We start from the raw sequence: 22,359 nt of genomic DNA on the forward strand, positions 1-22,359 counted from the left end.
TTTCGTCTGGGTACCCTCTGTGGTATTGGTATCTTGCTAACCAAGCTTTGGAAATCCCAAATCGATAAAGGTCCGTGGCCAGATATAGCAGTCTGTTCCTGGTGAGCTTACAAGCAATGGTAATTTATGCACTTGTTCAAGGCGTTCTTTTTGCCTCTTTTCTTCCTCCGGCTTGAAGCGTTGCAGGTCGTGCATTGTTCTCTGGGACAGGCTTTTGATAGTCTATTCTCGCATTATACCCACATGCTTAATAATTATGACTAAATTGTCTTTATTTTAGTCATTCTAGGTCTTCACGGCGTTATTTGAATAGACTCTACATAAATCACCATGCAAAAAGCTCAGCAATTGTGGTTGCGAAAGTCTTCAGTGAGGTAGTGACTTACGCTCTCCTGTCTGCCCACAGGTCTTAACCAACACGGTCTTCCAGGCCGCTAGGAGGTAATCATATAACCACTTCTGAGCCTTTTGTAATAGATTCAGTTTCTCCCACTTCTGTTGTGTCCCTTGCGAAACTATTGCATCTTGACATCATTTCTGTACTTAGATAGTGAGCTAGCTCAGGTGGCAAAGGTGGACGGATGACCCCGTCTTTCACGAGTATAGCATCCTAAGACAGGAGGGGGTGGCGAATGAGATTATTGCCCCAGATATATTTTTTGGTGAATGTTTAGAGGTGCGATTTAGAAACATTTATACGGTGCTAGGGGTAGCTTGTGTGTCAGCTTCTACCTACTTAGACAGAACATGCTTAACTCTCCCACGACGAGGATCGAACTTGTAAGCTGGAGATAAAGCGGGCTTGTGTGGGGCGCTGGGCCAGACTAGGCTGCGAGCTCTGTTACGTAGGTAGCATTATGTCATCAGCAGCCTGACACCACAAGCCGAGACTTATGGCTGTCTTCTACTGTCGTGCGTGAGCTTCTTTTATCCTCAATTTTCCAGCTCCCAACTCTGTGTAGAATAGGGGGCTTTTGCGAACCGAATTTTACCTGCTTGGGCTAATTTCCTGGCTATACCCCTTCCACGATTGGTATCATTGCTGTATTCCTTTCGATCGCACTGCTAGACCAGGTCTATTGGGATTCGTCCAATGCGAATAAACGACCTACAGCAGGCTACTGTCGGTTAACGGTGATTATACTCTAACTTCTGGATTCGAGCTCTATGAGTCAATGTATAGCGCTGCTTGTTGTACCGTCACTTTGACATCCGTGTAGCTGACATCAGTGTTATGATAGAGCTTTCCCGCATCTCCCGAATTCTTAACATCCGCACACACAGCAATCGTCGCACAAGCTGCAGATTATGGACAATCCAAACTCTAAAACTATATTAACACCGGACAATTTCCATAATGTACATACGATTTCACGAGCCACATCCCCGGGTGGTGGACCTGACGGCGTCAACGGAGACGGCGAGCCTAAAGCACGAGTCCGACCACGCACATATCCTTACTTCAAGTACCTGCCATATCAGACAGAGGATGAGGCCCAGCGGGCACGATATCTTCGAGACATACTGACCCAGCTCTATATTGCGGTGGAATCGGGCGATTTCAGTCCTGGTGCGGTGCACTGGACACGGGAGCTGAGAGCATGGCTATCGCTCAAGTTTGACCCGACCCGCAGTGACCGGATCAAGCTTGTTAAGCTGTACTATGAGCTCTCTCTAGCTCCCGGCATCGACCCCAACGTCGCCGAGCGTTTTTCGAGCATGTTCATGCTTCTCACAAAGTGAGTGCAACTCTATCTTGCAGGTATTTTACGCATGCCAATGCTGACATAGTCCCAGACGCAAGCATTACCTAAGGCCAATTAAGGACCTGACGTTGGACTGGAGACCTCTGTACAGAGAACTCAAAGCATTCGTTCTCCCAACAGAATCTGGCCTCGTACATTCTTCGAACCTCAAGCGGAATGTCAAGACTTTGACAAAGCTCTGCGCATTTATCCAGCTCTACGTTGATCCTTGTGAGCTTCCAGCCATGCTGGAGGAGTTCCTTCCGCATTACAGCACCTCTTTCTCAGAAGGCGCGTTTGTCGTAGTCGGACTAATCAATTTGCTTGCTCCCACAACCCCACCACCGGAGTCAAGAGAGGATTTACTACCGCAGCATTATATGCCAACATACTTCCATCTTTGGTCCTTGGTTAGCCGGTCAAAAACTTTTGATCAGACGTTCCTCGACTTCTTCTCCCGACTGGCGCGGGACTCATTGCCTGCTGGACATATTCCGTTTTCTGAATATGGCCTCTTCACCAAAGAGCAATCTTCTCTTATTTTCACAGCCATCCTGAGGCTCCTGGAAATTCCAGTTGGGCAGTCGAGCTCCCCCTACAGTGCGCTGGTTGATATATCCTCTGGATTGGGGATAATGCTTGATCGCGACTCTCGGAAGCATCCAGTTGCACATCACATTGCTAGGTGGATCGTTATGTCTCTATCACCAGCATGTCTTGACAAGGAAGAATCAATCTTGAGCCAGCTCGAAGGCCTTATACAGGCCGTAGAGACTTTTTTCCACCCGTCAAATTCGGGCAGCTGGACTAAGACCTTAGCTCAGCTGGTGTACTACCTTACCGACTTCTTCGTAATGCGCTGGAACAGAGAACAGAGTGGCGAGATGGAGGTCCCACAGGAGCGAAGACTGACAGAGCCTTTAAAACGTCGCTTCGTGCTCTGCTTGCGCGACGTGATATTCATGGGTATCTATTCTAAAAGCGCCACCGCTATGAGCTTCTCGTTGTCGACCTTACAGGGCCTAGCATTCTTGGAACCGCATCTAATCCTTCCAGGAGCTTTGCAGCGAATCTACCCATCTCTGCAAGGCCTGGTAGAAGTTCACCGTACCACTTCGTCACTCCGAGCTCTCCAGATCCTCGCGCGGATAATAGCAAGGACTAAGGGGTACCGTTGTCACCTCACAACTCTCCTTGGAATGGCATTGCCCGGAATTGACGCGAACGACCTTGAAAAGTCTCTCCACACTTTGACATTCATCCAGGCCGCATGCTATAATATTCCCATGACAGACTTGACGAAGGGAAGAGACGAGATTAATTGTGATATGCTCGCTATGCAATGGATTCCCGGAGAGATGGAGCGGATGGAACAAGAAGGCGTCGAAGTGCAGTTGAACTACGACACCGAACTCAGCGACGAGACGGAGGAGATGATTCTTCGCTCTTCAACCTGCGGTTTCGGAGACTTCATTATCTCATTCCTAGGACGCGTCTTCACGCTACTGGAGAATCTCCCCGACGTTTCAAGAGTGCGAAATGGTTCGCCAGAGGAGAATATCGTGAACACGCTACCAGCGACCTTTATGCCTTTACTGTCATCGCTATCACCCGAATATTATGAGATTGCTCTGACTAAGGTTGTCGATTTTGTGTCAAACCATGTCATCCACCAAGCTCGCGACGCAATGGCTTTCATCTGTAACGCTGTTTGCAAAGTCAATCCTGAAAAGGCACTGAAACGTTTTATTCCAGTGTTGATACAGGCCATCCGAACTGAGATTGATGACAACGGTGCGGGTTCGACCCGGACCACTGGTACGGATGTGCTTCCTCGTGATAGGGGCCTTGTGTGGAATGTCAGCATGCTCAGCATGTGTGTCGTGCACGTTGGGGATGCCGTATTAGCATACAAGAAAGAGCTGTTCGATATTGCTGTCTATATGCAACAGAAGTGTCGCGGCATCCCAACCGTCCATGTCTCGAACTTTATCCACCATCTCCTTCTCAATCTCACCGGGACATACACCTCAGACTATTCCCTCTATGAACCTGATGTTGTGGCCAAGGGCATACAGCCCGAGCATTGGTGTTACAGACCCGACCCGCAAAACTTGACCGTGAAGTGGCACGTGCCGAAGCGGCAGGAGATAGAGTTTGCTGCCGAACTTTTTCAAAACCAGGCCGAGTCTGCCCTTAAGCAGTTAGCTGCTTTGACTGATGAAAATTCCAACATCAGACGAGATGGAATCGGTAAGGAATGGTCCGATGAAGTGATCAGAAACTTGGTTCTGTTGCGGCTTATCATTTCGGGTGTGTCTGTTCTCTTCGACGCCAAGGCTGCCTCAAAGACGAAGGGTAGCAGAACCAATGGGGTATCAGACAAGGCAGAGGACGTGGAGATGACAGATGGTGTGATTGGTACTGGTCCTGAAGACGAAGAGGCCGATTCCTCGCTTGACACTTCCGAAGAGGATACTGTAAGGGAGACGTACACCTACCCAACGGGATATCCCTTAGAAGAGAACGACCCTATCTATGTTTCTATCCATGATATCCGGGAAAGGGCAGGCTGGACTCTTCACAAGGTGCATAGGTACTTGTGTGAGAAGCAGGAGGACGACGTGCCCTGCTTCAGTGCTCTATACTCTGCTTACAAATGCTGGTTCGTCGATGTTGGTATCGAGAGGTCCGCCCATGTACTGGATAGAGTGACTCGCCTTCTTCTTGCCGACATCCACCCTTATAAGATGAGTGGCATTCGCAAGGATTACCCACGTCCCCTGCTTATTCGACGAGCCAACATGTACCATCTGCAGCGCTTAAGACACAATGCCGCCCCACGCTGCCGGTCACGACTGGATGAAATCCTGCTCTTGGATATTGCAGAGTCGTGCGTATCTGCTTATACTGAGACGCGCCGTAACGCTCAAACGGCGGGAGAGTCGGCCTTGAAGGTCGTCTGGGGCTCCCGCCTACTCGTCATCCCCCCACTTCTGAGGGCGCTGCAAAATGGCATCAAGGAGAATGACTACGCGCGCATCAAGGGTTCTTTGTTTTCTCTATTGCTTAGCAGTGTGGCCAGAACCGTTGGCCGTCATTGGAAGTATGCTCCCACTTTAGTCCGAGCTTTTATTGATGCGAGTGCGGTTGATAGGCCGTCTGTGCAACGGATATGCTCGAGTGTAGTATATCAGATCATGGATTATGGCCGTCCAATGGAAAGAATGGCAATCCTAGACAGAGACCTTGTGGAGTCCATCGCTCCAACGTCACAGAACGTCGACGAGCAAATTCAGCAGAAACGAAATTCACTAAACAACAAGCGGGCCCTTATCGAGAAGAAGAAGGCCGCCTTGGCTGAGGAGCTAGTGGATCTAGCCCGCGAAGCCCACTGGAAAGTTGCTAGTCGAGCAGCGACCATTGTCATCTCAATGGGCCTGCGGTTTGATTACATCGCGAGCGAGCGCCTCGTGGAGCTCGTTACTATGGGCTCCATCGACGACCACCCTGGCTTGCGAGGTATGTACTCACAGGGGCTCACGGCGCTGTTCACCATGATTGATGTCCGAGCAATTTGCAATCACGACTACAAGAGCTATATCCTGGGTAACCAGAATTTTCCAGCAAAAATCAAAGTGGCCACCAAGCGATATGAGAAGGGCTGGACTGAGGAATTTTTGGCAAGCTTTGCTAACCCGGAAACGGAGTATTATATTGATCACGATTTCCCCGGCTGGCTTGTATGGGCTGACCACATGCCTGGGTACAAACCAAATGTTGAACGGGACATCGAGTACGATCAGATTGAATGGCAGATACGTTCTCGCATGGGTAAGCTGTTCGATCGGGCATGGTTCAAGAAGTTCTTCATGTACTTGAAGCAAGAGCCACGTGATCCCTCAGCCGACAAGTTCCGCATGTCCTGTGCAATGTTGCTTCTGTATGCTTTTGAGTTGATGCTGCGCGATGGACTTACAGCAGCCACCTTCGAAGATATTAAAGAGGAGATTGAAGCGGTTTATGAGGATGGAAGTGATAAACATCAACATCGGGCAACTGCAGAAATTCTGGGTGCGCTGGTCAGCTCTGTTACGGATACTAGTGTGGAGAAGCGAACGTTGGTCTGGGAATATGCGTTCCCAATTGTGCAAAAGATTTTCATCGAAGGGTTGACGCCGGAGAACTCTGGTTACTGGACAACGTTTCTCCATATGATTCTTCAGTGCCGTGACCCGCGACGAGTCTGGCCGTTAGTTGACTGGCTGGCGAGCTTCCGCCTAGACATGACGACGAATGCAGCTTTCAAGGAAAGCTCCAAGATTAATTTGCTGCATCAATCAATTATTGATGCAGGCTGGCACTTCCGGCTTGAGAAACCGATTGTTCAAGATTACCTTGCCCACCTTGACCACCCTTATAAAGGGGTTCGTGAAGCTATGGGACAGACTCTAGCAACTATATTCCGTACGCGGTACCACGAATCTTACCCAGACGTCAAGAGTCTGCTTGCGGATCAAGAAGCATCTTCATCGGTTGGCTCTTATCCGTATTCACCGGATACGGACTTCAGACAGATGATAAATGATATCTTTACGCGGATCGAGGAATGGCGACAAGAGAGGACCCCTGGCCAACAGACGCCTTCTTCCTACACTTCGGGAAGCAAAACCGTTCTTCTTTGGCTTGACTCTACGCTGTCTTCTCATGAGTGCACGCAGCTTGCCCCCTTCTTCGCTGAGGTGTTCACAGGACAACTGCTGCATATGATGGATGTTAAGGAAGATCCAGAACTCCAATCACTAGCATACCACGTTTTCCGTCACCTACCGAACGTTCCGTATCCCGCTGAGGAGAACTCAGACTTTATTAAGACACTTATCCGCATTGGGCAGACGTCGCCCTCTTGGCACCAGCGGTTACGTGTCATGATCAATATTCAGATTATCTACTTCAGGCGTCTCTTCCTTCTCTCTCCCTCTGACCGTGATAAGCTCTTTGAGTGCGTGGCGAGCATGCTAGAGGACCCACAGCATGAAGTCAGAGCGGGTGCATCAGCCACGCTGTCAGGGATGGTCCGTTGTTCTCCAGAGTTCCTCCGCAAAGAGATCGTGGATCGTTTCAAGAAGCGATTCACCCAAATCCTGGTAGAGAATCCTCTTCCCAAACGACCAAAGATGCCTCGTATGGCCAGTGGGTTATCGTCTCCGGGCTCCTCGGGAGCCAATACTCCAAATCCTGAACACACCCGTCTTGTTATCTCCAGGCACGGTGCCGTTCTAGGTCTCGGAGCACTTATTCAAGCTTTCCCCTACAGCAGTCCACCGCCGACATGGATCCCTGAAGCACTGACCACGCTGAGCGTTCGTGCGGCCAGCGATCCTGGCATTGTGGGGTCAAGTGTCAAGTCAATTATCAGTGAGTTCAAGAAGACCAGGCAGGACACATGGCATATCGATGCGAAGGTAAGTCAGCATTTTCTTGTTCTGTTGTATGCACATAGCAACTAATCCCCTATCAGGCATTTACCTCAGATCAACTAGAAGATCTCTCAGGTGTTCTTTGGAAGAGCTACTTCGCTTAGAACTGTGTAGAGTTCCAGACCCCTGAAATGAAGAGCCATTGCAAGGGCAAGAGCAAGATGCGCGACAGAGAAGATATATCACGACCTCACATAACCGCTTGGGTTTGTATACTAAGTCGACACTGGGCGGCAGTTAATAGGGCTTGCAGGGTTGTTGTGGCTTTACATCTGTTTTTGCCATCTAATCGTCCTTAGTGTACTGATAATAAGATATTCCATGGACCCTAGGTTCCTTAAATTATATATTTTGGCTCGAGAACTGAAAACGCTGAACAAATCCGTCTGCAGGAGGTTATCAACTGACATGAGGTTCATGAGCAAAGGAAGATAGATACACCGCACCCCATACTTAGCAGGGACATCAATCACAAGAAACTCAGTGACAAACCAAGACACCAATACTAACACAACCTCCCATTGTATCTCCACTGCCACCTCCAGATCTTTTTGTGATTCCCTTTCGCCCACTCAGCATCTGGAATTTCCGAAGCGCCCTTTACCCAATACAACACCCACGCCCTTCTGTACAAGGGCCATAAACCAACATCGTCGTCATTCAACACTTCCTATTAATCTCATACATATTGACAAAAGCTTCTCGCAACATCTGCTGTCCCGCCGACAAGGCCCGCCACGCTCGGCACAGTACACGCTCATTGGACCACTATGTCCGCTGACCAGTGCCTGGCTCAAAGCTCATGCTGTCCAGGTCGTATGCTGCTATTGAGGCGGATCAGGTCTTAGTTAGACGGACCTTTCCCTGAACATGTAAAGCATCCACTTGAGAGACAACTGTTCTTAGCCATACAGAGTATCTCATGGAATTCAGAGGTTCGGAAAATCGTACAATTGGCGTTGAGCAGTTCTGACTTTATCTTTATAGAACGACATTGTCGAATTTACCTCCCAGCCGGCATACGTCCGTTAATACTGTAATATGAATTATATTTCAAGAATATAACAAATCGTGACCTCGAGGAACACTCTTTGCTTTTATTAGACAGCAAGAAGCATGCTTGATGGGAGGAACAAATTCCGGCGCAACTTTCACGTAGGTTTATTTATGCACGTATTTATGCATAGTATAGCCATTGGCTGACCAATCTTGTGTAAATCATGTGATTATGAAACAGCCACGCGGCTGCCGCTCTCAGCCCGAAGACATCACGTCAATCCTTAGGTGCTCAGGCTTGGGAGCAGTGGCTGTTCTCACCTTCTACCCCATCATTCTTTTATCGTTACCTCCTATAACTTTTCTCAGAGTTAAATTTAGCGCAGTTGCGCAACTCCTGGTCGCTGTGGTGCAGGACTACCCACTGCTAAGGCAGTCGACTTCACCATGGCTCCGAAGGACACCTTCTTCCGCTCGTCGGATATGAGCTTGACGCAGCTCTATATCGCGAACGAGATCGGTCGTGAGGTTGTTAGTGCTCTTGGTGAGCTAGGCCAGGTGCAGTTTCGGGATGTAAGTGCTGTTCATGGTTGATAATGCTGGAGAGGCGCTGGCAAGTGAGTCGTCACTAACTGGTACTCTTTTGCTTAACAGCTCAATCCCGAGACAAACGCTTTCCAAAAGACGTTTACGAAGGAGATTCGGCGGTTGGATAATGTGGAGAGGCAGCTTCGTATGTTTACCAGCTTCTGCGACTTTCCAGCACTTTGAGTGAGTGGGTTGGTGGCTAATCGATTCGGACGGGCAGGTTACTTCCATGCGCAGATGGATAAGGCTGGAATCCAGATGAGGCCATCGTCGGAGTTCTCGGATACGCTCGCTGCCCCTTTGGCTTCGGAGATTGATGAGCTTGCTGAACGCAGCGAGAGCTTGGAGCAGCGCATCGCTTCGCTGAATGACAGCTACGAGACTTTGAAGAAGCGCGAAGTGGAGTTGACCGAATGGCGCTGGGTTTTGAGGGAGGCCGGGGGCTTTTTCGACCGTGCTCACACCCATACTGAAGAAATTCGCCAATCCTTTGATAACGATGAGGCGCCGCTTCTCCGAGACGTCGAGCAGCAGAACCACCGTGGTGCGAACGGCGATGCGCAGGGCCAGCAGTCGTTTCTCGAACTGAACATCGGTTTCGTGTCTGGTGTTATCCCTCGCGACCGAATTGGTGCTTTTGAGCGTATTCTCTGGCGGACGCTCCGTGGTAACCTCTACATGAACCAAGCTGAGATCCCGGACCCCATCGTCGACCCGACCACCAACGAGGAGACGCAGAAGATGGTTTTCGTGATCTTTGCACATGGAAAGAACATTATTGCAAAGATCAGGAAGATCTCGGAGTCCCTTGGTGCTTCGCTTTACAGCGTCGATGAGAACAGCGAACTGCGTCGGGACCAGATTCATGAGGTTAACACGAGGTTGAGTGATGTCAACAATGTCCTGCGGAACACGAAGAACACTCTCGACGCGGAGCTTTCTCAGATCGCTCGCTCCCTGGCCGCTTGGATGATCATTGTCAAGAAGGAGAAGGCCGTTTACGACACCCTCAACAAGTGCTCGTATGATCAAGCGCGAAAGACTCTTATCGCGGAAGCTTGGTGTCCCACAAACTCTCTGTCGTTGATTAAGTCGACTTTGCAAGATGTCAATGACCGTGCTGGTCTTAGTGTTCCTTCCATCGTTAACCAGATTCGCACGAACAAGACGCCGCCGACTTATGTACGGACCAACAAATTCACCGAAGCGTTCCAGACCATTGTCGATGCGTATGGTATCTCCAAGTACTCCGAGGTCAACCCCGGCCTGTACACTGTCGTCACGTTCCCCTTCCTCTTCGCCGTCATGTTTGGTGATTTCGGTCACGGCTTCCTAATGGCTTTGGCTGCTGCCGCCATGATCTTCTGGGAAAGGCAGCTCTCAAAGACAAAGCTCGACGAACTGACGTATATGGCTTTCTACGGTCGCTACATCATGTTAATGATGGGTATCTTCTCGATGTACACTGGTCTCATTTACAATGATATCTTCTCCAAGTCCTTCACCGTCTTCTCGAGTTCCTGGAAATGGCCTGACAATATTGAACAAGGCCAGTCTGTTGAAGCGTCACTCAAGGGCAGCTACCGGTTCCCCTTCGGTCTAGACTGGAACTGGCACGAGGCCGAGAACAGTCTGCTGTTCACCAACAGTTTGAAGATGAAAATGAGTATCATCCTTGGTTGGGCGCATATGACCTATGCTCTTATCCTGCAATACGTCAATGCTCGCCATTTCAAGTCCAAAGTCGACATCATCGGCAACTTCATCCCCGGCATCATCTTCTTCCAATCCATCTTTGGTTACCTTGTTCTTACTATCATTTACAAATGGTCCGTTGATTGGCCGGCTAGAAACCAGTCACCCCCTGGTCTCCTCAACATGCTCATCTTTATGTTTCTGTCCCCTGGAAACGTCGAAGAGGAGCTCTATCCTGGCCAAGGCGGTGTCCAGCTTTGCCTATTGCTCCTTGCCGTCGCACAAGTCCCCATTATGCTATTCTTCAAGCCCTTCTACCTTCGCCGCGAGCACAATCGTGCCCGCGCCCTCGGCTACCGTGGCCTCGGCGAACAATCCCGCGTCAGCGCCCTGGATGAAGACGGCGACCTCGACGGCCCCCGTCAAAGCACGGCAAGTGACGGCGAAGGCGTTGCCATGATTGCCCAGGACCTCGAAGAAGAGCACGAGGAGTTCGACTTCTCCGAAATTATGATTCACCAGGTCATCCACACGATCGAGTTCTGCCTCAACTGTATCTCCCATACGGCATCCTACCTGCGTCTCTGGGCGCTCTCTCTCGCGCACCAACAGCTCTCTATTGTCCTCTGGGACATGACTCTCGGCACCGCGTTTGATCAAGAAGACGGCACCATTCGTACCATCATGATCATTGTCACCTTCTACATGTGGTTCACTCTGACTATTGCCATTCTCTGTGTGATGGAGGGAACCAGTGCCATGTTGCACTCGCTCCGTCTGCACTGGGTTGAGGCCATGAGCAAGCATTTTATGGGCGATGGTATACCATTCGCTCCATTTAGCTTTAAGACCCTACTGGAGGAGGATCCGGTTGATTGAACGGTTTAGATTAAGCTGGCTTGGCTCTCGCATTCTTTCTCTCTTTATATTTCCTTTCTTCTTGTCGAGGTCGATGTATTGTATATTTCGCCCCATAGGAACAATATTATAGAATGGAAGCAATTTCCAGAGGACTCTTACAACAGTCGAACCTACCCGGCAGGGTTGGGAGCACTGGAGTATGTCTTGGCTCTAAATTCGTATATGCTTTGTGGCCCCCTGTATAGATCGTCGTAAGTAGATATATATACTCTCTAAGTTACGGAGTGTGTGCTTATTCACAGTCTAGATTAGTTATGTTCAGTGTATATAATCAATGCTTTTGATCGCCTAATGGTAACGATATATATTTAGTGACCCAATTCTTCTTTGCATCGTTCAGTTCACGTTGCTGAGTATCAGAGCTGATTCACGGGTGTAATGTCTTCGAAGTCTAACAGAATAAACATACTAGCTTGATACCAATATTGGGCCATTTGTTTAGGTTGCGCGACGGATTCACCGTGCAATAAAGTCGATATTTCGCTGACCCTAGGAATGGGCAAATCGGCCTGATAAGAGTCTTCAAGTCACTACGTAACAGCCGTTGGCCCTATTGCGGCACAGATTACAGTAGACTTTAAAGGAATCTATAGAGTTATGTATGATAGGCACCAGATACCGAAGAATGAATCATCTCAATTGCTATGACAATCCTACCAAGACTAACGAATGAATTCAAGGCAAATTGACCTACAAGAGACTGGAACATGTTAGTGTTTGTTTCCGCACTGAACATGAAAAGAGACAAGTGAAGGGAGACAGTTTCAGTTACATGCCCTGTCACAGGCTGTGGTCATCAAGGTAGACATATGTTGACCGTCGTGATAAAATAAAAGTAAATCATCATTGTAAAAGGGGAAAAAAAAAGGAGGGAAACTCACAATCCAGGGCGCAGTCAAAGACGGCCATGTCAATTTTCCTACTTACTACGAGCTATCAGTACTGGGACCGACAAGACTTCGCTGAGTAAACAGGATATGACGGGTGTCAGTAATGACAATTGTCGTCTTAGCCGGCGGTGCCGACTTGGACATATGCTTGTCTTTTTTTTATGTCGATTCATCATTAAGGAAGTTAAAGTGAGGTTGAAAGCAAGTCAGACATACAGATCATGAGTTGGTCGACGATCTGTCGAGTAGGACTCTACCTGTAAGAGACTTCAGGAACAGTTAGCGCAATGTTCTGAAAATAAACCATGCAATAAGGTAGAGATATTCATGTCAGTTTTGCATGAATGGTAAAAAAAAGATGTTGTCTGCATTGAAAACTCAAATAAGACTCGTCATCTAGAAGATCATCATGTGAGGGGGAGATAAAAGGTGCAAGACGGAATTACCTTGTACAAATCTAATGCATTTGAGACAAACGGCTCGCGATCCCTTCCCAGTCTGGCTTTGTTATTAGCCTCAAGCAAAACTCCCATTGACAGAGCATGTTTTGTAGACGGTAATCTCAGTGGGCGAGGTTTTCTAGGCCTGCCGCAAAATGGCTTATCCGTCAAGACCGGACGTCTGTCGAACGCCGTCGGAGCCCAGTGCCGCTTCATCTTCGAAAAACACAATTCTTGAGCAAGAGAATGTAAAGAGCTTACCATCGGGTAATGGAGAGTTGTTTCCTAATTTGTCTTCAAAACGTCAGAACATGCCATACAGTCTAACAAGAGCAAACATAGTAGACAAGATTGAAAAGTCAGAAATAGCCATTTGTTGACTTCAGAAGCCGAGGGCCTCAGTCGGTAATTTCCAGCGTATATAATACGAAAGAGCATCATTCAAAAAAAAAAAATCAAGATAACGGAATGAGGGAGCACCTACTCCTAAGGTATCCTCTGTGAGAACAGCCGGTATTTTCAAGGTACTGAGATGGTTAGTCCTGTTCTCGAGTTAGCACTCAAGTAGACAAGGCGCCGGCGAATCATGACGAGATCTTTCGCAAAGCATCAGACTGACGTGCAAAGAAGTGAGTTTTCACGCCCCGTAGGGTCAAAGACTCTAGTTTGAAATGGTTCTATTTATCATCATAAAGGGGAGGGTGCGGGCAGACGGGCAGAGCAGAGTTCGAAGCGCTTACCAGACAACGCTGTGCTGAGTGCAGGCGAAGGTTAGTCAATCATTGTATGGATCATGCTGCAATTGCAGTGCTTTATGGTATGTATTCCCAAACATCAAGGAATATCAAGCTCGGAAACCGAAAGCTCGAGTGTTGACGGAGAGAAAAGCTGAAAGAAGTCCACGAAGTTTTTTAGCTGCTTGACTGGGGCTAGTTTTACCGAGCCGCTAGCGTAGGGCTAGCTTTGTCGGGTTAGTTGTTTTGCTTAGTAAGATATTTCGGAATAACAGAACGCCGGTATGAGCCAGCCCATGATAACCATGGGCTACAGTGAACGGAGTATCGAAGCCAGCTAGAAATGGCTGTAGCACTGTTTGTACGAATTAGGCCCGCAGGAATGTTTACAAAGACAGCCGGAGATATTCAAGCCTTAGCTCACCTGCAGCTCAGAGAACGATCGCTAGCCGACAACACTTCGCCTGTCAAAGCCCAGGCCATTGAAAGATCGAAGCTTGATTTATTTTTTATCTTTTGAAGCCCATGAGAGCAAGTTTGCCGAGGTGTTCGTATACATGAAAAAATCTACTTCGTACTTTATCGCGCATATATCAGCCGCGGGGACGCTGGGGACGGCTATAGTCCATCACCTGACACACTCATGTGTCTGCTTTAAAGGGTCCCGGTCTCGACCAGGCAGGATTTACAAATATTGAATTTGCAAGTCTGCTGACCCCGAAGCCCACTTTTCTCGATAATTCCTATCGTTCTACGGAGTATTATTGAGCGCTATCATTATTACGTTATGTGGGTGCCTTGCTGGTACAGTTGGAACTGGTTACTGTAGATCAACCTCGACCCTTTGAGACTTGAGCTTTTTGAGGCCTGCTATAACCTCGCTGGGAATTCTCCCGCGACAATTATTCCACCACTTATGCTGCTTGGTTTATAGAACATATTATCTCGACAGAAAGATAGAATATGATCGCGGGGAATCCCGGGGTCTCGGCTTGGGCGCGCACTGAACGAGTTAGCGCGGGGAGCAGCGACGGGTGTTTTCGTCATCGGGTCAGGGCCATGTCTGGATTGAATGGCGTCAAGTCTCTCCACACCCGGGCAGCTCTGACGTTCTGGCTCGTTCACTGCCCGGCAAAAGATTGCTCCTGGCCATGGGATGCGCCTTTAAAGGGCAATGCGCGCTGCCGCGGCGGATTTCATACGTCCGTGATAGAACACTCCTGAAATTACTCTCTCCCTGCGGCTTTCCCTCCGACCCCTCGCTCTTCCGATCAGACCTCGTCTCCAGCCTTATATCTCCCTCCTCTCCGTTGAACCGAGGTCACTGAGAACTATATCCTCTATTACCCCGCGAACTCAGTCACTCAAGTCACTCAATTTGCTCTTCCAATTCAATCCGTAAACATGACTACAAACAGCACTGGCAACGGCGGCGCTGTCGGACAAGAGAATATCAACACTGATATCGTCACACTCTCTCGATTCTTCACGGAAGAACAAACCAAGGTCCCCGAGGCCACTGGTGACTTCACGTGAGTGTCTCTTGAATCTTGGATCTGGAAAACTGCGGCTAACATGCTTGAAACAAGACTCCTCTGCCACGCGCTCCAATTCTCCTTCAAATCCATCGCCTACTATATTCGTCGTGCCTCGTTAATCAACCTGACCGGTCTCGCCGGTTCCTCAAACACAACCGGTGATGACCAGAAAAAGCTGGACGTTATTGGAAATGACCTCTTCGTGTCCGCTATGCGCACATCCGGCAAATGCCGCATCCTCGTCTCCGAGGAGGAGGAAGAAGCGATCATCTTTGACGAACACCCCAATGCCCGCTACGCTGTAGTCTGCGATCCCATTGACGGCTCTTCCAACCTTGACGCTGGCGTCTCGGTCGGTACCATCTTTGGCATCTTCAGGCTCCCTGACGACATCCTCGGCCCTGGGAAGAAGGTCACAGCCAAGGACGTGCTCCTCCCAGGTACCGAAATGGTTGCCGCGGGCTTCACCATGTACGGCGCCTCAGCCCAACTCGTCATCACGATGAAGAACGGCGGCGTCAATGGATTCACTCTCGAGAACTCTCTGGGCGAGTTCATCCTCACACACCCCAACATGAAGTTGCCCCCCAGCCGCGCGATCTACTCCGTCAACGAGGGTAACAGCATGTACTGGGACGACTGGTGCAACGCCTACTTTGACTCTCTTAAGCGTCCCGGTGAGGGCAAGAAGCCCTACAGCGCGCGTTATATCGGTTCCATGGTTGCAGACGCTTACCGTACTCTGCTCTACGGTGGAGTCTTCGCTTACCCGGCCGACTCGAAGAGCCCCAAGGGCAAGCTGCGTATCCTGTACGAGTGTGCGCCCATGGCCATGGTCTTCGAGAATGCAGGCGGAAAGGCCGTTAACTCACGCATGGAGCGCCTTCTCTCTGTTCAGCCGGAGTCTATCCACGACAAGAGCGGTGTTTTCCTCGGCTCTCGGGACGAGGTGCAGAAGGTCATCGATACATACAACAAATACAAGAAATAAAACGCTATACATCGTCTATATATCGTCTGAGATGAATGTTCCACATGAAGATGCCTTTCTAAGCTGCTGGCGTCCGGTCGGAGTTGTCCCGTTGGTCTGGTCTGGAACTTTGCTGGCTAGGTTCTTAAAATAAATACCTGTGTGATCACAAAAGAGAAAAAAATAATGAAAAGTGAAAAATATATGTTCACCCCTGTAAAGCTCGTATATGCTGTCGACAGTATCAAACGAAGGAGTATCTCCCGAGTTCAATAATAGATCTCACCAAAGTCGTCCATGCAGTTTCACCACAACTATGCCCCTGTCCGTTAACGTATATATGAGAATTTACGACTTGATACGATATTACGAAGAGAAAGATAAGAGTACAGTGGTTCTCACCGCATCCTCTTACGAAGAGCAGAAGCCTCGTTCAGGTAAGAGTGAAAATTCCTCTTTATAATTAAGTCAGGAATGCTGAAATGGTAATAATTGATCTGAGACTAGTCTGGTTGCTGTTTTGACCGCTCAGTCATTTCGCTGTTGATGCGTATATTGTTGCGCTTTGTCCCAATTCTATCTTCATTCCCTTCCACTCGCGACAGTACACCGACGGACGCCTGATATCTGCGGAGTATCTCCAGTTATGGCACATGCAACCACAACTCATTTTCATCAACTTTGTACCTTCTGTTCTCCCCACTCATGAGTACTACTCAACCTCTTGTACTCCAAAACAGACACGATTCCAGAATCTTTCATTCTTGCGCAAGTTTCAATGATTTAGGATCCCGTTTGATTCCTGACACGAGAAGGACATGAACGGGGCGTGGCCGATACAACGGTAGCCACTGATAACTTTTCTTTCTTTGGTTATATTCATGAAAATCCCTAATATTCGGGTTGGCACCCTCGTCTCTATGGAGTCACGAGTGGGAGGCTAATAGATTCAGGCCGTCCGTCCCTGTGCGGCTTCCCCTCAGTCTGAGCAGATCATCCAATGGACTAGAAGACCGGCAGACAATAATAGACATACGCTACGACCACCCCAGACTAGCTCAGCTAATCTCGAACTCTTGGACACGAGAAAAGCCGCTGGTTCGTTGAGCGACGTGGAGAGAAGCCGTCGCTGGCCCTGTGAGAAGCCGCCAATGGACCCTGTAAGCGCCGACTCGACGCCGGCTGTGATGAAACGGGCCAGGCTGCATACGCTACGCTCTCCTGCTTCTGCAGCCACGCAGAGTCGCAGACCGATCCTGACCTATTTTTATCCCTGTTTTCCTGAATCCATCCTTGTTCGGTAATGGTTGGTCTAGGCATCATCCCGCTAGAGTCCTTCGCCGTTTGTATCGCGTTCCTCCTCTTCCTCCAAAGGACCTGTCGCCTCTTCACCCTTCCAACGCGCGGGCATTAACCATGCCACCATGTTTGGTTGGCTCCTGAATGCGCCAGTATGAATAGGTGCGCCCCGGCCCCTGCTCCCTCTTCTCTCCTTTCTTTGTTCTTGTCGAGCTGACTTGAGGCTGTTTAACTCAAAGCTGGCGGTCCCCGAGTAACACTGGCGACGATCTGTCGTCCAGTCCGTACACAGCCAACACCGGCTGGCCGACGCCTCGCAGTCAGCCTTCTCCTGGCCGTCGCGAATATGCCATGCAGCCGCCTCCTTTGACTACCTCTTTCAATACCCATCAATTCCAGGGTCAGGGACTTGGTGTCGGGCTCGGTGCGGGCTACTTATCAACCCCGCTGTCGACCACGTCCCTATCCAGCCCTTTTACTCAATCACCTGCTATTAACTCAGCCGGTGCGGTACTTGGATCCTCTCCCATGGCTTCCAGTGCAGTAAAGCAACGCCCCTTATAACCCCCAGGACTGGGGGCCGGTCAGTAATGGTCCGATGAACGCTGGCCAGTCGCCCTATTCACAGTCGGGCAATATGCTTCGGGTCGTCTCACAGCATCGATACGCCGCTCAACCCGGTCAGTCCTACTTTCTTGAGTTATAGTGATGATTTTGATTCGTGTATCAGCGTTATGCAGTGAGTTAGGTATTATCTTTGCGTGGAGCTGACTTTGATATTAGAGCTGTCATCCCCCCCTCCACCGTACTCCCCTCCAAGTCAGCAGCAGCAAGCGGACCATGCAAGTCATACTACACCAGTCCATGAATCTACGTCTTCTAATGCCGGATCTCCGTACATGGGCAGTCGGCAACAGTCAATCCCGCGGACTCGTCCCTTATCTGTTGCCCGTCCGGATGCGGGCCATAACAGCCAGGTTTCGCTTCCACCGCCGCCTCCGCTACCGCACGGAGCACCGGCGTCTAGGTCATCGTCTCACAGCCGGGCTGATGCGTACCATGAGCAATCTTTCAACAGCGGATCTCGCCCATATGTAATGTTTTCGGAAGACAGTTTACAAGGCTCTCAAGCGAGCGGATACGGCTACCATGCCGCAACCGCCCAGCGCGAGGATCTGAGCCGTGCTCCGAATTCCAGACGAGCGGTCTCGGCCGGTCCCGTTGTATCAAGTGCAGGGTCATCAAGAGCTACAAGCCAATCTAGAAGTGGCTCGCCACAAACCGCAGCCTGGGAGCCGGGGATGCCACTTCCTCCGCCACCTCCAGGCCCTCCGCCGGCTCCAAGATCGCAGAGCGTGAGCGGACTGGGTGATGCGTCATCTTCGCGCAGCTCGCAGGCCTCTACCCGCACAGCACGTCAAGCACCTTCTTTGGGAACTGGGTTGGGTAGCATCCCACCAACACCGGCAGGATGGGTAGATGAAGGTCTTTCCGAGCCTGCGCCCAAACCGGACAGAGCGCCACTTGTTGACACTCCGAGTCAGATAGCTTCTTGGGAAGCCAATGGTTCAGGGTCTAGTGGTGCTCATACATCTCGAGGCTCCGTGAGCGGTGGTCTCTCTCGTAGTGCAGCGATCCGAGATTCTAGTGTGAAGGGAATACGGGAAAGACGGATTGAGCGAAGAAACCGGCAGAGCCAGGTTTTTGACGATTATAGTGCAGTGTCGACTAGCACCAATCCATGGGCTGACGCATTGGATCAATTAAAACCGTCGAATCTCGTCTTAGATGGCCGAGCCGGTGGAGAGAGGTCTCGCGATGCGTCCACAAAGTATGCCCCACGGAGCAATCACAGTGCCCCATCTGATATGCATACATCCCGGTCGCGTGCGTCATCAACAAGCCTGTTTTCCTCAGATCGCTCTGCGTTCTCGACTCCTCGAGTCGAACCAAGCCCGTTTGAACCGCCATCGCAAAGATATGCTCAGACGCCTCCATTCTCGCCAAATGCAGAGTCATCTTTCCAGAAGACCTCATCGCAGGCGATCCCTCCGAAAGCCCTTCCCACGCCTCCATTGCAATCTGGACCAGATTCGCGGCCATCTTCAAGCCATGGGCTCAGGGAAAACCGCCCAGTCTCGCATATTCTTCACTTGCCTAATGATGCTGTCAGTTCACCGGTACTGCAGCCACGGCGGTTATCAATCCATAGCGGACAATCGTTGGATTCAGTTGTCAATCAGGACACAGAACTTATACAAAATGCTACGCGGAGGCATCAGGAGTTTATTGAGAAGGAGGCTAGTGCTACCGACGAGGCGGAAGCGCTCCGGTTGTTTACGGAGTTTATCATCAGCGAGTCACAAATTCGACGTGAGCGGTATAGCAAGGTCTTTGAGTCTGGTTCGTTTAATTCAGAGCAGCTACATGAGAAACTCTTCCAGCTGCCACCAAAACCAGCCCCTGTACCCCTCAACCGGCGGTCACTCAAAGGACCTAAACTAGACATTCCTACTACGCGTGGGGAATCGTCGTGGAACAACTACAAGCCTTGTCTCTCCCCCATTGCCAGCCTTGGTATCAGCAACGATGAGAGCTCCAGAGGGCGCGCACCGAGTCGCTGGTGGGAATCCAAAACTGGGTCAGGTAGCGAAGGAGTCGAGCGTAGAATTCAACGCTCAAAGCGGGAATCCAAGTACATGGGCCTGCCACTCGGTCTCAGGAGTAACGGGAGCGCCGAGCATACATTGGAGCAATTCAACAACTACGCAGAGTATGGCCCAGACGAGTTTCCACCGGAGAAGGTCGGATGGCACGAGGACCAAACACTCCCTGAATATCCAACCCCCAGCCAAAGCAGCTACAGCACATCCACAGAGCCCCAAAAAATGGACGTTTCAAGACTAATCACCCTTCCACCCCCATACCCCCGCCATTACCCGGCCGTCAACAATAGCCATCCCGAACTAGTATCCTATCGCACTCTCGTTCGCTCGATAAGCGACCACACCGAGATCAAGTCCACGCGGCAACGCCACGCCACAGACTCCGATAACCTCTGGGCCGCCCACCGTGTACGCATCAAAGACCACCGCCGTCAATTCCGCGCCAACATCCAGAGCCAAATCCAAGACGGGAGCATCTCCTTTGCCGAAGCCGCAGAGGCTGAAGCAGCCCTCATCGAAGACGAGAATCAGCGTGAACGCGCTCTCACAAAGCAACTTTTCGATTCCTACCAGGATACCGTCCTCAAACCACTGCAGGCAATCCTAACGGACCGTATCGACCGCGCAACAGTGTGCATCGACGACCTCCGCAGCAAACTCTTCGACGACGCACAGCACGAAACACCAGATCAGACACAGGAAGAAGGCGACGAGAAACCGGAGCTCCTTGAGAAACTCACCCAGCTCAAATGGCTCTTCGAGGCGCGCGAGCAGCTTCATCGCGAAATGTACGACCTAATCACAGCCCGCGATGAGAAGTATAAAGCCCTCGTTATCCTTCCCTATCAACAATCCAAAAATGAGGAGAAAATCCGCAGCACAACGGCGTTCTTCGCACGCGATGCCCTCGACCGCCGGGCAAGCTATGAAAGTAACGCCCTCGCCCGTCTACAATCTTTCCAGAGCGTCATCGAGGAAAATGTAGTTCGCGGTGTCGAACTGCAACTCTCCGCTTTTTGGGACATCGCGCCCTCCCTCTCAACCCTCGTTCAGTCCATCCCTGAAAACTTAACCGGGTTTCAGATCCATATCCCAGCTAACGAGTACGATGAAAACCCGTCGTACCTCCAGCACCCACTGCAGTATCTATACACGCTAGTCTCGCACGCCGAGAAATCAAGCTACCAGTACATCGAATCACAGATCAATCTTTTCTGCCTGCTGCATGAGGTCAAGTCTGCTGTTATGCGCGCAAACTGTAAACTCACTGAGACAGAGCGCATCAGACAGGGGGAGTCTGAGGAGGTTGTGATGAGAGAGATAAGTCTGAGTCAGGCGGACGAGGAGCGATCGCTCACGAATGACTTGAAAGATAAAGTTGCTACTGTTGAGGGCCAGTGGGCTGAAGCGCTGGGCAGTCAGATCCAGGCGTTGCGGGAGAGGGTTCGGGAGCAGTTGGAGAGGGATGGAGGGTGGGAGGATCTAGAGTCGTTGGAGCAGGCTTGATGAAGGCTCTACGTACACATGCGAGATCTATGTTGGTTTCGTTGCAATTCTTCTGTTTAAAGTACTGTATTGAAAGATACCCCTGGCCGTATTCGTTCGTTACACTTGGATCTGAAAATTTGGAAATTCATGTATTTATTTATCTGCTTGGTTCTACCTGGGTTATATCAAACGCCGCCTGGTTCTGTGAATGCCCAAAGAACGAGTTATTCAAAGCCATTATAACCACTCAACAATCTCTAGTAAGACTGCAAAATATACTAACTCCCACTTGCCTAGGTAGTCATATTGAGTTCCTCTCTTCCTTTTCAGCTTAAGCCTTCTCTGCCACTACCCCAGGTAAATGCTCCAAAATTAGCGCCTTCATAATATCAAGCGCTGAGACACCCGAGGCAAACACGCGCGAGATCCAATGTCGCAGCTCAACCGTCACCAACGAAACGACCCCCTGCAACGCCAGCGAACGCAATAGATCCACATCCCAGACCCTGACAGCTAGTCCCCGGAGAGTCCTGAGTGATCGCGTCTACCACCGTAGCGGTTGCTGCAGAGACGGCATCTGGATTTGTCTGTGCCTGCATGAGGCTTTGTACCTGTCCCGCTCGCTTAGGGCTGATGCAGGTGGAGAGAAATAGCACCAATCCGCAGACCTGTACTCGCCGAATAATTCCGTTCAGCATACCATCGCAGACTTAATAATCTTGGCTCTAGCATGCTTTTGCATGCTTCTAGTCGTCACAGCCCCGTCAGTCACAGCGTTGGAGAAGAAAGACCAAAAAAGACCAAGATTGACCAGTGGCGCTCGGCGTCACAATTATCCCCTAACATCTTGGACTTGACATGAGTTCTGATCGTTGTATGGGAAAAGAGTCATGCTCTATTCAGAACAAG

The 22,359-nt window shown here is 50.1% G+C and overlaps 6 protein-coding genes and 1 pseudogene across 7 annotated transcripts, besides 1 other annotated feature; 5 read left to right on the forward strand and 2 right to left on the reverse strand.

The window, feature by feature from the left end:
* Window positions 1-22,359: part of a sequence feature (contig 1.97 517..24746(-1)) that runs on past both edges of the window.
* ANIA_11486 (uncharacterized protein) lies at window positions 294-749 on the reverse strand (the record flags this gene model as incomplete). Its single annotated transcript, XM_050612286.1, has 3 exons — window positions 294-316; window positions 387-515; window positions 737-749. 3 exons carry the CDS (start codon window positions 747-749, stop codon window positions 294-296), a joined length of 165 nt encoding a protein of 54 aa, XP_050468227.1.
* ANIA_05607 (proteasome activator BLM10) lies at window positions 1,309-7,329 on the forward strand (the record flags this gene model as incomplete). The annotated part of the gene is made up of 3 exons (XM_658119.1): window positions 1,309-1,739; window positions 1,798-7,210; window positions 7,267-7,329. The coding sequence occupies 3 exons, from the start codon at window positions 1,309-1,311 to the stop codon at window positions 7,327-7,329; spliced, it is 5,907 nt and encodes a 1,968-aa protein (XP_663211.1).
* On the forward strand, window positions 8,526-11,462 carry ANIA_05606 (H(+)-transporting V0 sector ATPase subunit a). Its single transcript, XM_658118.2, has 3 exons — window positions 8,526-8,794; window positions 8,876-8,954; window positions 9,030-11,462. Exons 1-3 carry the CDS (start codon window positions 8,669-8,671, stop codon window positions 11,381-11,383), a joined length of 2,559 nt encoding a protein of 852 aa, XP_663210.1. The 5' UTR covers window positions 8,526-8,668; the 3' UTR covers window positions 11,384-11,462.
* ANIA_05605 lies at window positions 11,956-12,814 on the reverse strand (annotated as a pseudogene). Its single transcript has one exon. A coding segment is annotated over exon 1 (859 nt).
* Window positions 13,342-13,808, forward strand: ANIA_11485 (uncharacterized protein; the record flags this gene model as incomplete). The annotated part of the gene is made up of 3 exons (XM_050612287.1): window positions 13,342-13,384; window positions 13,451-13,525; window positions 13,765-13,808. The coding sequence occupies 3 exons, from the start codon at window positions 13,342-13,344 to the stop codon at window positions 13,806-13,808; spliced, it is 162 nt and encodes a 53-aa protein (XP_050468228.1).
* Window positions 14,713-16,200, forward strand: fbp1 (fructose 1,6-bisphosphate 1-phosphatase). Its single transcript, XM_658116.2, has 2 exons — window positions 14,713-15,021; window positions 15,079-16,200. Exons 1-2 carry the CDS (start codon window positions 14,894-14,896, stop codon window positions 16,016-16,018), a joined length of 1,068 nt encoding a protein of 355 aa, XP_663208.1. The 5' UTR covers window positions 14,713-14,893; the 3' UTR covers window positions 16,019-16,200.
* Window positions 17,934-21,468, forward strand: ANIA_05603 (uncharacterized protein; the record flags this gene model as incomplete). Its single annotated transcript, XM_658115.1, has 3 exons — window positions 17,934-17,976; window positions 18,027-18,035; window positions 18,080-21,468. The coding sequence occupies 3 exons, from the start codon at window positions 17,934-17,936 to the stop codon at window positions 21,466-21,468; spliced, it is 3,441 nt and encodes a 1,146-aa protein (XP_663207.1).

Source organism: Aspergillus nidulans, chromosome V (assembly GCF_000011425.1).
Source record: "Aspergillus nidulans FGSC A4 chromosome V".
Classification (NCBI taxonomy): Eukaryota; Fungi; Ascomycota; class Eurotiomycetes; order Eurotiales; family Aspergillaceae; genus Aspergillus; species Aspergillus nidulans.

Coding starts and splice junctions, on each gene's coding strand:
- ANIA_05606 (XM_658118.2), top strand. CDS start 8,669: ATGGCTCCGAAGGACACCTTCTTCCGCTCGTCGGATATGAGCTTGACG. Junction 8,795..8,875: donor GCCAGGTGCAGTTTCGGGAT/GTAAGTGCTGTT, acceptor TTTGCTTAACAG/CTCAATCCCGAGACAAACGC. Junction 8,955..9,029: donor TAATGTGGAGAGGCAGCTTC/GTATGTTTACCA, acceptor TCGGACGGGCAG/GTTACTTCCATGCGCAGATG.
- fbp1 (XM_658116.2), top strand. CDS start 14,894: ATGACTACAAACAGCACTGGCAACGGCGGCGCTGTCGGACAAGAGAAT. Junction 15,022..15,078: donor GAGGCCACTGGTGACTTCAC/GTGAGTGTCTCT, acceptor GCTTGAAACAAG/ACTCCTCTGCCACGCGCTCC.